Here is a 15107-nt window from a genome sequence, read left to right as displayed (position 1 = left end):
AGTTTACATTTGCTTCACAATTGGAAGTTCATTTGTAATTAAGTTAACAGCCATTATGGTCAACAGCCACCTACTTTCCCAAAATCTAGATTAAATCCTTTAAGAAAGGCTTTCTATAAGCCAATCAAAAAGGCATTTGTCAAGTTCTCAGTTTGGACATTTATTCCTTAAGCTAATAGTAGTCTTCATTTTCTGCGATTTATTTAGGTGAAGAAGATTATTTATGCAGTTAGTGTCATCTTCTAGTAAAAATCACTTAGGTTTCAAAAATAAAAGTATATGGATAATATTTTATATTGATTTTTTGTAGTCCATACTAAATAACCTTTTAAAATTAAAATCAAAGATTTTGGTGCAGTAAGACAAGAATCATCACTCTTGACTGGCCTTCACACACACCAGATGTTGGATGCTCTTCTTGCAGCTGGCTCAAAGTTCACAAGTGACATGTCGCAGCCCCCTGTCTCGTAGAGCGTAGAACTGAACTTACCTATTAAAGAAAAGGTCAAAAGCAGGTCAAAATTTCATGATGTTTCATCCCACTGGCACTAGTTTCTATTTATTAACTTACTACTGAGATCAGTTTCAACATCTAAATTTTCATTAGTGTCAGGATATAACCTGTGTAATGTGATTACACATTAATGTGTCACCAGTGCAGACAAGACATTAGCTACTCAGTCCTCTTTCATACCATTTTACATGACATATATATAGTAAACTGCAATACTGAATTAAATTTTAAGAGTTTGTATTTACAAGATGTCACCATTAACATAACAGAAGCACAATGTAAGCTTCCCCCCCGCCCTTAGAAAATAACCAGGCAGAACTTGCAATGACCAGCTTCTTCAGTTCTTCCCCACCTCCCCACCCCAGTAGAAAAATCAGTAAATCATTCGCTATCAGCATTTAAAAACCATGGCATTTAGCTAAGGCAGAGATTCCTCAAGCGTCCCGAATAAAATTCTTTTGAGAGGCACATGTCTATTTGAAAAGAAACAAAGAGTGAAAGAAGTGGCCAGAGATGCTTCGTAAGTTGTACCTCCAAAAAAACTGAAAAAGGAATGGCAGGCAGAGATTTATTCCACAAGCCAGAAGCAAATGCTTCAGTGTAAGAACAGCAGACTGCAAACTAACTTCTCAGATAAACCACTTGGAGTTAACTGGAACTCCATTAACCATGATTTCCTAAAGTTGTTATTAAAAACTTTTTGAATGAACAATATCAAGCTATTCCTAAATATATAATTAACAAAAAAGTAGCCAGAGATTATAACTCAAATGATAAATTACCTTACTCACAATATGATGTTTTTACAGTGCCCTTCTCCCTCAACAGTCTGATCAGAGAGATAAGCATTGTAATTTCCCCTGAAGGCCAGGTTCAATATATTTCAGCTCTGTATGCAGGAAGCCGATTTTGAAATTGTGATCTCATATGAAGTGTTCTGCCAACTTCTCCATCTCTTCTAGCTCAAAATCCTTCCTAAGCCATGATGCAAAGCATGCAATATTTTAAGATCTGCTTATACAAAACAAAAAACCCCCACTTTGGAACATCTGAAACAAAAACTGTATACACCTCTCAGCTGCATGTCTTGCAGCTCTTTCTTCTATTTATACAGGATAACAAGCAGTCCCAGGAGGAATACCTAACAAGATCAGAGCTTCCAATCTTTCCCCTTTCTGTAAGAATATAACCTGCTTCTGATCGCGTTTTTGATTTTTTTTTTCTTTTAAAAAACACACTATGGTCATGCTCCAACTTCTCGTCAGACCCACAGACAATTAGAGTTCGATTTAGACGTGTTTGAAAGCGAGAAGGTTAAAAACCTCAAACTGGATGATTAAAACCAGTGAAACGAAGGAAAAATACTGATATATTGAAAATAAAGCTTTCTACTCTCAGAGGGGGCACTTCGGACCAACCAGACACATACTGCAGCCATGCTAAGACCAACCATTCTGACAAGACAGTCGGCTACATAGTTCAGCAGTCACGTACAGCATGCGTCAGAGCTCAGTAACGCAACAGCTCTCTCTCAATATTTAACTACATCTGCTATAGGCATTAGTAAGGAAATACAAGTAGAAAGTTCACTTGTTAGGGCTTTTTCCTCAATAGTTAAGATTTTAATGAAGTGCTTGAGTTAAATATCCCTTGGTTTTTAATGCTCAGTGTTGTTACTGAAGTTTAAAATTTTAAACTAGTGCAAGACATTAGGAATCTTCCTCCCCACAACTACTAAATAACCTCAGTTATACAGGACTATTTCTCAGCTGCATCAATACAAATTTTTTTCGACAGCAAACATGAAGGTATTAGATAACACTCTTGAGGTTCTAGTCAAGACAAAATTATGCATAACTTATTATGGAAAAATCTTCCGTGCAACCAGTCCTTTAAAGAGACAAGCAAGTTCAGGTTAAATTCTTCATGTTTTCGCACTACTGAATTGAGAGCCTGGAAATTAAACTTTCCCATTTTTAAATTAATGACATCCCAGTCACAGAAATTAGAATATAATACTTGCAAGATATAACTTCCCATTCTCTTGGGCTGAGATAATACATCAGATATATTTGTTTCAAAACAAGTTTACTGAACTGTTACACTCATGTCAAATGTCTGAAAAGGGCCTCAAACTATGAAAAAAATTTGGCGTAAAACATTTCACGTTAGAAAGTATCTACAGTTCCCTCACATCCAACTCATCTTTGAATCTGTCAAAATTTTCTCCATTTGTGTTGCTGCTATAAGTACTGCATGGCTGTGGTGGGATAAAACAAACCTGGTTAATAGAGACATAGCAAACAGACAAAACACTTAATTCCAGTTGTTTACACACAAACTACAAAACAGACTCAGGTTTTGCCATACTTGCAATTCACCTCCCCTACTTATATAGGCTTCCTGTTGAAAGTTAGCCAAGAAAAGCATGGCTTCTCAATAAAACAAAGTTGCCTGCCCCTTCTTTTTTTTTTTTTTTTTAAAGATCAAAAGGCTCTCCAGAAAAGCCTCAACTCATCCAACATAGAAAAAAATGACAGGACTATTCAGTGCTATTGAGGACGCAAATCCTAAGGTGTGACTAGAGATTCTACGGCTGAGCTCTAAAGTCCCAACAATTAAATACTTTTTAAACTGTGTGAGGCAACAGCAGCTTCCTCACAGAACACTCAAACTCTAACGAAGGATCCCAATGCTCACAAGATTCAATATGTATGGATATACCTAGCGTTTTTAGTTACCCTAGTAATTCTCTCTCCCTCCCATTCCTAGCTCTCCCACAGCATTCTCGGAAATATTTTTAACAGCATCACACTGAAGAAGCTTAAGAAAGTTTTTTCTTTCTCTAAGGACTGTAGTTTTATCAAGATGTGAACAAATGGCAGACTCAAAAGTTTATTTTTCAAATCAAGAAATAAAGCCAATAGCATGTTTGTCCACTAAACAGAAATGCTTGTACCTTCTCCCCCACCTGTCCCGCTCAAAGGGAGAGCTGTGAGTTCTCAGCAAATTAAAGTCACCCAAACAATATTCTATTTGGACCAGGTTACAAAAATAACAAAACCAAGTCATTGATACTCAGGCACACAAATCCAAAATACATCTTTGTTCTGACATGAAGACAGGAAAATATGAATGCACTTCCTTTGAAACAAGTTTCCTTGTTTCAAAAGACAAAAATATCTCGTCACCAAGTCCAGAGAACCACGTTAACAGTTCACACTGTACAAACTGGTGTTCCCACAGGAATCAATGAAAGCAACAGGCTGATGACCTCACACAGATGAAACCTGGAAGACTTAAGTGGCTCACGATCCAACTAAAATGGTGCTCTGATGGTTTCCTCAGCCAAGTTATTTTTAGCACATTTCCCAGTTTTCCATACAATAAATATTACTTTGTTTTAAACCTCTCAAACTAGTTCTGAAAATTGCTAACACTTTTTGACATGTTGAAGCCTACGTCATCATTAGATCATCAAGATATATTCATCTACTACTTACGACAATATTTTTTTAAACCCTAGTCAGCAAAACCAGCAAAGCCATCAGAATTTGAATACTCTAGTGTGCAAGAAGCTATCATTTCCAAGGGTCAAAATTTTACCTTCAGCTGCAGTCTGAAGACTTACAAGTTTTCAGTTAGAACACTTCAAAGCGGTTCATTTATTATTTCTATATGAAGTTCATTGAAAGAGTAACTTACCTATTATGCAGAATTCCAGACTACAACAGGGGTATTTTCAATAGGAACAATGGGAAGTGAGTATTTATCTTCTGCTTGTACCTTTGAAAATACACCCCCATCCATCCCAAATAAATTAAGTCTACTTAATTATAAAAAGGTATCAAGGAACTGATTCTAATTTGTTTTTAATCAAAGAAGTGATCAGTGTATATATTTATATTTAAAGAAAAGTTTTGGTCTTCAAGACCATCCAACTGCCTTCTTAAATTAAAATATTTCAATAAATCTGAAAGATTATCACTTGCATATAAGTGATACAACCAGAAGTCCAACATAGCAGTGTAACTGTATTGTAAAGCTCCAGATGACCAGTTGTCTTTAACCACAAAAGCAATATTCCTCAAGAAAAAAAAAATTCATCATCTAGCTAAGGACAAGAGGCCTTTATTTCAGCCCAGTTTCAGTTTCTACAGTTAGTGTTCTAGTAACTCAGTACTTGGATTCCTCACTGCTTCACAAATTGTAACATCTACAGCCTTTGCTGCAAGGACTGAAAAATCCCACCATCACCTACATGTCTCAAGAATCAGATATCAGTGAGAATAAAAGGCATCAGTACTGCCCCACTGCACTCTGAAGACTGTAATTCACCTAAGTCATGGTATGTGTTTTGCTGCTTTCTGGATTCATGTTATATTAATCCTGCCTATAATCCATGGCATCTGGTCTGCCATCTTTCCCTTCTGTCCTGCATTCTTCCTATAATTTACTTCATGTTTACTGCTCCACATTAAGCTCCTTTTCCATCCTTTCAAGTTCCTTCCCCCTCACAAAACAACAACATAATGGATAAAAATCTTTCTACTTTGAACCTGGAAGACTAAAGATAATGCCTCAGAGCATCTCTTGCCTTACTCTCTGGACAATGCCCAGTTAAAGATGACTGTACAGTCACCAGACTGGATGTAGGCTAGGTATAACAGAGTAAGGTTCGTCCTTCGTAAAATAAGCCACCAGAATCAAGTTAACAGACCTAAATCTTTAAAGCAAACAAAAAAATAAAAATTGTGTGTCTTGTTAAGAGCTGCAACTTGACATCAACACATAAATGGAAAGAATGTAGAAGCAGATACTGTGTTGGTACACAAAGAAAGGAGTTCTAAACATGGGGGCTTTTAACATAAATTAACATATGCCCTGTTTGTCTTCCAGAAAAGCTGGAATATGCTAATAGAACTTCAGCAAGAAAGAAATTCTTATATGCATTGTACAGAGATATATTACTCCACCTACTACATTTGTCACTTATATTTCCAGTTGCTGTAAATCAGGTTTTGCTTCTGTATCTTTTCCCCAGCCTTTATTTTCAGTAATTTTTCTGCCCTAGGCAGTCTCAGCCATTTCCACAGTGACAAAGAATTGGTCATACCACCTGCATTGCTTTGATCAGCATAAGAATAAAAGTTAAAGAAAAAACAAACTACTACCTTCCCTCATCCCCAGACCATACACAATCTAAAGTAACAGCATCATCTTTCACTGTAAGGTATCTTGGGACAACAGAGGAAAACGAACAGCCTTAGACTTAAGGGAAACAGAGCAGCAGTGTTACTCCATGCTTGACTGAGGATAATAAAAAAAACCCACACCAAACAAAACCAAAATGATTCTATGATTCTAAACAAAACCCTATTCTATGATTCTATAAATTCTATTCTATGATTCTAAAGAAAACAAAAAACCAACAAACCATATACCAGTTATAAGGAAAGATACTCTCCCTTCTTGTCAGGCCTGATAAAGGAATCATGCATTTCACCAACTATTTTACTCTAACAAAAAGATAGTACCTATCACACAAAGCCTGCTACACAAACTAGAAAATTTGATTTTTCTAAAATAATAAAAACAGATCTTGCCTATAATAGGTGCTTTCACGCATGGAAGGTTTCTAAACAGAGCATCTGTTTATTCCAAATCAGGAATAAATCCCTAGTATACATCAGATTTTTAACTGAGCAGATCCTGGAAGTTTTGGGCCTCCCAAAGGCAATGTGCTGCCCCACATAACTGTAAGCCAGTACACACCACATTTCAGAAGGATTTAGCTATATAAATTTCTGAAGACTCTAACACATGCCAAGTGCAATAAATATGCCTTTTTAGAGAGTCTGAATGCAATGTCGAATTTCTTAAATTATCCACTTTGATTTCTACTACAATACAGTAATATATGTTCTTAAATAACTCAGACTTAATTAGATTGTGTATTAAATCTTGAATTCTATAAAACTTGATTGTATTATTTTGGTAAGATGAACCAAAAGCTTCAAATACAATAATGGTGGCTTTAAGAATAAATAATATTCCAGTATTTTTTCAAACAAGAAATAAGAGAGTCCAAATTAAATAAAGAAGTCTGTAGTTTCATATGATAAGCTTTCATAGTTCAGAGATACATACAAGCATTGAGATATAAGTCTTGATTTTTCTATCTAGAAACTACTAGAGCCACAGACTAAAAGGAAAATTATCAGAAAAGTAGATTGTGTGTATTTAGCACAACTGTAGTTAAATTTTATAAAACACCTCAGAGAATGTCAGGATTGTTTTCAGTTTTGCTTATATTCATTTTTTCCTTATACTGCAGCTAGATGATGCAGAAGAATGGCAACTTGTTAGCCAAACTCATATTTAAAGGGGTACTTTTAAAGTCTGGCCATTTAAAGTCTGGCAACTCTTGAAGTCTTCCCCATTAGTGGAATAAGATGACAATTCAATTATCTTTTAGTACTGGATACAGTAAGGTCTGAAACAAGTGTTTTGTCAGTGTTCTCAGCTAACCTGTACTTTTAAGTTATTACAGCTGACAGCTGCTCAAAATACTGTCACTAATAATTGTCAGTTCTAAAGATGCCCATTTTAATAATTCGAGGAAGAATTCCATATTCATGCTGAAGTCATAAGTAATTCAGGCCATGTATAGATAGCTGCAAAGATGCCTGCCAGGAATTTTTCCACATCTGCCTCTGCATTACTGTGTCGCAGGAGATCAGTCACTTATTATGACGATCTTAACTTCCTTCTCTCTAGTATTTTATTAGCTGCATAGAAGTTAATAAATAGTTAAGAATACTACATAAAATGGACCATGAAGACCTAAGCGGCACTATAAGGCTCCATGAAATGATGGCATTTGATATGAGAGTCCAGATTTTCTTCCAATCTCAAGCTCCTAAATTAAGATGTACATGAAAAGTAAAACACTAATTTACATAAGGATTTCTTTTTTAAATAGCAGCTAAGCAAGACTCATCTAAAAAAGCAAGATCAAGATTTCCTAGGGACCATAACAAGTATTTTTTTCAGGAACCAGAAGTTTCTCAAAGTTGGTATCAATCTCTGCCCAACTACCTGTGACAATGCAAGAAAACTTATGCGTTACACATTACATTGTTCAAGTCATGAAAGCTCTCACGCCATCACTATTTGTATCTATGCATCCTTAGAGTGTTTCCCATTGTGCATTTGTTAGAGAAAGTGCCTGGAAAGGTGACCGCGAAAGGCAAGGCATTTATAAGCAATATGGCCTTCTAAGAAACGCACCTACAAGATTCAGAAACAAAGCTAAGGTTAGCCGATTTTCACCGCATTATTACCAATATATCTGCCGTATTAAAAACTTCCATGTCACCAAGGTTACATAAGGCCTGCATACCAAGTCCATCGTGCAAACTGCTACCGCCTACAGCAGATGCAGTGGCATGTGATGCTTCTAAGTGGACACTCCCATTTCTCACCAGCAAGGAGGCGCTAGCGCCGGGCACAGCTGCCTGGGAAGGGGGGCGGGACTGCACTCTGACCTGGGAGGAGGGCTGCTGGCCTTGCTGACCATCTTGAAGGCTACGAGAAAACACGCATTGGGGACACATTACCAGGAAGAAGAGAGAAATAGCTAGAAGTGCAGCAAAACAAGACTTCTTAGTTTAAAGAGGCAAACTTAAAAGAGTATAGCATTAAGAAGCCACTTGCTAGGGTTAAGATAACCCAAGAGTTTCGTGTACAGAATATTTGGACGCTAGTTACCTCAGTAATCTAGAGAGACAGTTCCTGTCCTACTTCTCAGAAGTAATGTTGCTTTCTAACATCTCCTCAAGTCACCCTCAAGAATATTCTTATAAGTCTTAATTTGTGGGTGCAAAGTCAAATTACTGGCGGTTAGTCTAATTGTAGACTAACCCGAGGTATCACCTACATACAGTAGTGACTATTCCAGTCTTCTTACGACAGTTAGGGTCCTTTTGGCTCACTGAGGTATGACTTGATCAACTGTTTAGTTGGCCATTTGGGGTTCTTCTGGTCACAATAACATCACCTTTCTGCACTCTAACTCGAGTGCAGATTAACTAGAAAATGTCTTTAAGCTTTGTTAGTAGCTATGCGCTACCACAGACCTTGTAGGTAACTGTAGCTAAACATTTGGATTTAGATTTTTTTTTAACATATTAAGAATGCTTATAACAGATTATTAATTGGCAAAAGTTTTAAGTCTGTTTTGAAGTTATTTTGACAGTACAGCAAAAACTTTATTACTCAGTATTACTACCACAAAGAGATTCTTCTATACCCAGACACATACCTGCACCAAAAAACAGGTTTTGAAAGTCAACTTGGGCTTCAGAGAAATTTGTAAGTTTACAGCCATATGAGTAGACAATGCTCGAAAATGTTAGTTCTCCTCTTCACAGCCTTCTCATTGCAAAACTACTTTATACAGCTATTTAACAAAGTTAATTTTTTTTTTTAATAGCTTGTTTAATATTAAACATGGCAAAGTGTCAGAATACATGATGCTTACACTTGTATACCACATCTACTTTGCAAGATTAGTGTTTTTATTATCCTTCATTTTCTGCATTTAAAGAAGTTATAAGTCACAGTCATTAGCTGCGGGACATGATAAAATTAAGAAATTTTTTTTTTTAGACAAAGACTTTATATTTTAAAGACGATGGAAAATATCTTAAACGCTCTTTTGTAAAACAATCTTTATCACCTGCTGCTTTTAACATTTCACTGTTTACAGTGTGATGCTACAGTTGGCAAGTGAGGCAACTGAAAAAGCAACATCTTACTAAGAGTTGAGGGGTTATATCTGATGTACTTGCTTTTAACAATATTTTCTAGAACATCTACTTGTCAGTTCTTTTGTTAGAGCACCACTGGAAAACAAAATATGGATATAAGTAGAAGAATAGGTGTTAAGAAAAGCTCATGCAAAATAAAGCAGACATGCACACAGCTCATGAGGTAAAAATGGCAACTCATTATTTATCGTATTCTAACATATTTTAATCTGAACTTTAAACTCGGTGTTTTGCTGCTGTACACAAGGCTTTCAGCAAGCTACATGGCAACAAAAGCTCTAAGGAAGCTCACAGATGTGCCAGCCTTCATTGTCTCCCTTAAGTATTATCAGCAACACCAAAACAATGCTAAAAATACTACTTTCCCTTAAATAGTAGCTACGTATCAAACAGTATATACAAAGTTGCCCTTTCGTGGTTATCGGTATCTGTCCAATAAAAAAACCCCAAAACATTGACATTAACAGATTGCACAGATATGCAAAAGATACATTTATTCTCTGCCTAATTAATAATTATGAAAATAAAATTCTGCTTCAGTCAATTATGTTCTTGTATCAGACACCCATGCATACACCATTGACTACATAGGACACCAATGCATACTTATGTTTAAAGTGCCCAAAACACTGTTGACATTTAGGCAGGACAAAAGCAGGGGTGGTTGGTTGTTTTGTGATGGGTTTTGGGGTTCGTTTTTTTCTTTTGTTTTGTTTTTAAGTTACCAGGTAAAGTACTCTCGTGTCTAATTTAGCATCAAATCAGCAGAATTTACTAGACCAGGTTTTATTTAAGTGTCTACCATTGCCAAACACACACATATACAATGCCATTGTCTTTTTTACTAAACATTCCACAGAGGAAGTGAAAAGTAACTGCAATAATGGATAGGAAATTAACAAAAAAAAAATCAGGTTGAACTCAACAGGTTCTAAGGGAACATCCCCACGACATCCAATTTTATGCCAGAGTTAGAAGATTAGGAGAATAAAGTTTTGCTGGCAAGAATAAGAAAAAAGTAACATCAAGGCAACTAAAGATTAGTAACTCTAATATTGTTAGAAGTTTAACATCTGAAGTCATATAAATTAGCAATATCAGGAACTAGATCAAGGCAGCTCACCACTAGCATATACAAGTAATGCCAGTACAGTTGCAGTGATATTTTGAAAGGATCTTGGTGGTAACTGGCTAAAAAAAAACCACTCTATTTCTTCACATCTCCCTTATGCACAATTTTTCTTTTTTTTTTTTAATCTTTCTTAAGGGTTTCTTCTTCCAGCAACACAGAATTTACACTAAAATTAAGCTACCCATATAAAGGAAAGTTTTTTCAGACTATTCAGCTAGAAATCAGAACAGTAATAAACACAGTTTTTCAGATACATTCCACAGTTGGTAGTTCAAATGGCATTTATGTCAAACAAATCTGAAAGCACTTTGGCGTTTGGTTGGACTAAGGCTATTTAAGTCCACTGCAAGGGACAGTCATTTAGCATCACAAACAATGCTTTGAGAAAAGTAACATCACTAAGTATTCAATTCTGAACATATGTTTATGATACAAGTATTTTTGATAATGTATGTCATTATGTCAGAGAGAAAGTACAGAGGGTTTTTTTTTTATTATTTAGAAAGGAACAAATTTAGATAACTGGAAGTTGCATAGAGGAAATACAAGGCTGGAATATTTGTTCCGCTTTTTCAACCTTGATCATCTTGTCTGATTAAAAAGTTACTTCCATCAACTTCAGTTTTCTCATGATCTCTCACTGAAGTCCAGCTTAAGCAATGGGAACCTTAATGACTGCACCACCATGTGAAAATGAGGCAGCTGTCAGCCTCAGTTTAGAACAGAGTCCTTTATTTGCCCTACTTTCTACCTCTCTAAGAAAAAGAAAACTTAACTGTTTTCTGGCTAATGCACAGTAAGGAGCTCTGATTAGTCTGCACAGCCTCTTATGAGCCAATACACAAAACTATACTACCCTCCTCTTAAAAAACAAAAGGAGAAAACAAAAAAAAAAAATCAGAAGCAAGTGAATACAATGGAGAGTAGAGCAAAAGTGATCTAAGAGAATGCAAAGTTTTAGCAACCCTCACTATGAAGTAAATCACTAACTTGAAGTTGAACAAGCTACACTCAGCGAGACCAGAAGCCTAACAAAAAATTATCTGAAGTGATGTGATTACCACTACATACTGCACTAGCCAGTAAAAACACATCTAACTAGTTTCAGTCCTTCATTTGTTAGATTTTAGGTACCATTCTTGCAATCCTCCTGCCTGAGGAAAATGTAAAAAATTAGTCCTTGATTATTTCAGTGGTGCCACAAAGATGACACAATTCCTCCCCCATCCTCTATTGTGAAGTATTTTCTTTTTATTTACTCAGCTTCTATAGCTTTTTCCAGATAAAAAAAATTACACAAGTATTCCTGAAACACAAAAGCAGACTGCTCCTATTGTTAAAAGATAGCTTAGCATATGAAGGAAGATCATGAAGAATATACAACATGTACAATTATTCCTGCATATTTATCACATAACTGGAGGAAGAACTACTTTGATACGTATGGGGGAGTGTTCCTTCCTCTACAGGCAATGTCCTGCTTGCCAGATTCTCCAAGACCATAGGCAACCACGGGATTGAAAAATTTAAAATGCAAGTTTAAAAACTTACTGTGGTTGCTGCTTCTACTGTTCAAGCTGACACACCAAACAGAGTTGCTGTATGTAACATATCACTAGGCTTAGTATTGTTAACAAATGGGCCAGTGAAGGTTGGGGACTCCTGCAATACATGTATATAGTACATTCTAAACATCGCCGAGGCATGCAAAGTGCCACACAACTAGATTTAATACTGAGCAATACCGTGCATTCTCTAACAAAGGCATTGCTATTACTTCATTATTTCTCTTTTGCCGTAAAAAGCTGCAGGATGTTCATACAATCGTTTACCTGTATTTCAGATTCGGAACCTTTGCACGTATGATTTAGCTCTTTATAATGTTCTGCCATTTTGTTGTTATGCTTATCTCTCACTATCTACAGATATGAAAAGTATCACAGTACTAGTCCCTAATGCTTTCTTTCTTAAAGGAAAGAAAACCAAAATGAGGAGTGGTTAATAATATTTTCTTGGGTTTTTCTTCTTGCTTCAAAGTAAAAGTTTCTAACGTTTTTGATAAAAAACATTGAGTCTAAGTTTGTTAGCATTAGTTCATTTTGTTATCAATCTGAATTCAGCTATAACATGTTAGAAACCGGCTACCCTGATCATTTTGAAAATAGTGCCACATATACATGCACAATTCAACAAGCCCACAGTGACATGCAGTGACAGCTTGAGGAGGTTATGGTGGGGAAGGAAGTAAAAAGTGCTTTTCTGGCAACACTGGTGGGTGTGGGGAGAAGTGGTCTGCTGCATGCATGCTAAATATGGTGGAACATTTAGATACCCTACCTGAGGGGTGATCCGATGAGCAATGTAGGAGGGGTAGGGTTACTCCCTGCATTGTGCCGGCGTCGTACTGCCTGACGCCTAAATGTGCTGCGTTCACGACGAAATGTGACAGTCTCCTCGCTGGCTTGTGCTGCTGCATCAAGACAGACTTTAGGTCAAATAAGAACCCATCCTAGTTACGTACACAGTAACTTAAGACTCCTTTGTTCCCCCTGACCCTCCCCAAGTTAATGAACTTGACTTGCAACAATGAAAGTAGCTTATGCACTGACTGTTCAAATAACCTGCCTCAAGGCAGGATCACAACACACAATTAAGAGAAAAAATTTGAGTGTTTGGGGGGTGAGGGTGTGTGTGTGTTCTTGAATATACAGCTTACTTTTTTTTTTACCCACAGATCCATATAGCCAGGCTGCAAAAAAACTTGGATATCCCAAATCTCTTCCATTTACACAGGGCAGGAAAAGGGTGAGATCAGTCTTGTCTATCTCATTTAATAGATGATTAAAGAAGAAGCCTAAAGGACAACCTAGAAAGGTTGTCTGCCACTCCTCACCATAATATTCTCTTCTCAATTTTGTAATTTCTGCCAAACAGGTAGAGTTGGGGTTAACCTCATCACACCTCCTCAGGGGAGGCAAAATAGAGTTGCTTTTTTCTTTTTCCTCAAAGCACCAAGGGATACATGTTGCTCATTTTAGACTAGTTAGACTATGATTTGGAGGAGCAGGGAATTGAGATGAAGTGAGAGAGTAACTTCTTTGTAAGGATTGGTGGTTTTGTTATTTCAACTCCCCAAACAAAAACAAACAAACAAAAGGTTTGGTCCACTTATAAAGCAACACTGTAAAAAACAGTTTGTATGTACTCAAGGGAGTCTAAATTTTTCCACAGATTACCTCCCAAAATCCACCTGTGCTCCCTAAGCTTCACAGTCTGAACAACTTGGGATTTGGACTGCTTCATGGTGCGTGTACAATCTCAGAGTCTTCCTCCTGAACCAACGAAGCTACTAACCAATTTGGATGCAGAGCACTACAGAGCTCAAATGAATGGGTCACAGAGAAAATAGGTTTTGGCAGGCAAGTGAAGGAGGAAGAAAAAAAAAACTTGACATGAAGTCAGTGCAAGAGGAAAACCACAATCTTGAAGGGGAAGTCACAACTTGGTAGCCAAGAAGCCTGTTACTAGAGTGAGAAAACCAAGGATTGTGTCAAGCCAAAATAAAAAAAGAAAACACTAAGGGAGCAATACTTTTTAATGGCAGAAATATCACAGGCAGAGTAGTCCATGTTCACTTAAGCACATTTCAAGTTACAACACTCCTGTCATTAAGCTTTCAAAACTTACCAGCTAAGAATCTAATGCTGGTATACAGGGAATAGCAACCTATAGCAATCTACTACTGCTGTGTATTTGCCATAGCTCAAGTAATAAAGACTGCATGGAACAAGAGTCCAATTCCACCCACGAACCACAGGTTACCAAGTGAATACTGTATATGAAACTTCAATCCGTTGTTTGCTTTAAAAGCTAAGAAGCTACACAAAGAGAGATACTTTAAGACCAACATGAAAGTTACAAGTATTTCATTACCAAAACATCAAAAGTTAAGGACATCCTTAATTCAGTCCTTTCCTGTATTTTCAGGAAAACTATGGGATTGCTCACTTTTTCCTCACTCCTCCACAACTGTTTTTGTTGTTCTAAGCATAAATAGACAATACTTCCTATTTCAGCAAGAATTCAATACATTTCTCGTGGTTTAATATACAGCTTTATGCTTTGTTTTAATACACAGCCTAATTTCTTCAAGGATTTCTTTATAGCTCCCATATTTGCAAGTGCTGGGAAAGTGAAACACACTAAAGAAGATAGTATGAATCCCAACTTTTTTCTGGTGGATTAAGTTAACACACAAGAGGTCAAAACTGCCCACTAATTTTGGGTGCCAATTTGTAAAGCTCAATTTTTCCAGTGTACAAAATCAGCATATAAGAAATTATATATATTCATAACACAGCTTCCACTGACTTCAGATGCAAAAGCAATTCCACACATTTCTGCTAATCAGGCCATAGTTAAGCCCCACAAAATAAAGAACAGTGACTAGTTTTAAATGAAATGTAAACACCTTATTTACCATTAAGATGGTAAAAATCAGCATCACATCTAAATTTGCCACTACTTCGCAAAAGCAGCATTCAAGTGCAACATACCCAACACTAACAACATCTCTTTTTCTTTTCATATCATTTATTCAGTAAAATCACCTTCTGCAATAACTGAA

At 36.5% G+C, this 15107-nt stretch overlaps 1 protein-coding gene across 10 annotated transcripts in view; it reads right to left on the bottom strand.

The window, feature by feature from the left end:
• PCNX1 (pecanex 1) overlaps positions 1 to 15107 on the bottom strand; it is a 91971-nt gene that overhangs the window by 45242 nt on the left and 31622 nt on the right. For 6 of the 10 annotated variants that reach the window (XM_075151975.1, XM_075151974.1, XM_075151971.1 and 3 more), the window contains 3 exons: positions 12818 to 12950; positions 7920 to 8104; positions 400 to 490 (listed from right to left, as the gene is read on the bottom strand). In XM_075151975.1, coding sequence (XP_075008076.1) covers positions 400 to 490; positions 7920 to 8104; positions 12818 to 12950 — 409 coding nt within the window. The remainder of the gene's footprint in view (positions 1 to 399; positions 491 to 7919; positions 8105 to 12817; positions 12951 to 15107) is intronic. The other 4 variants (XM_075151978.1, XM_075151977.1, XM_075151972.1 and 1 more) reach the window with 3 other exon arrangements.

Source organism: Calonectris borealis, chromosome 5 (genome assembly GCF_964195595.1).
Source record: "Calonectris borealis chromosome 5, bCalBor7.hap1.2, whole genome shotgun sequence".
NCBI classification, from domain to species: Eukaryota; Metazoa; Chordata; class Aves; order Procellariiformes; family Procellariidae; genus Calonectris; species Calonectris borealis.
This window is presented reverse-complemented; position numbering and strand designations above follow the sequence as displayed.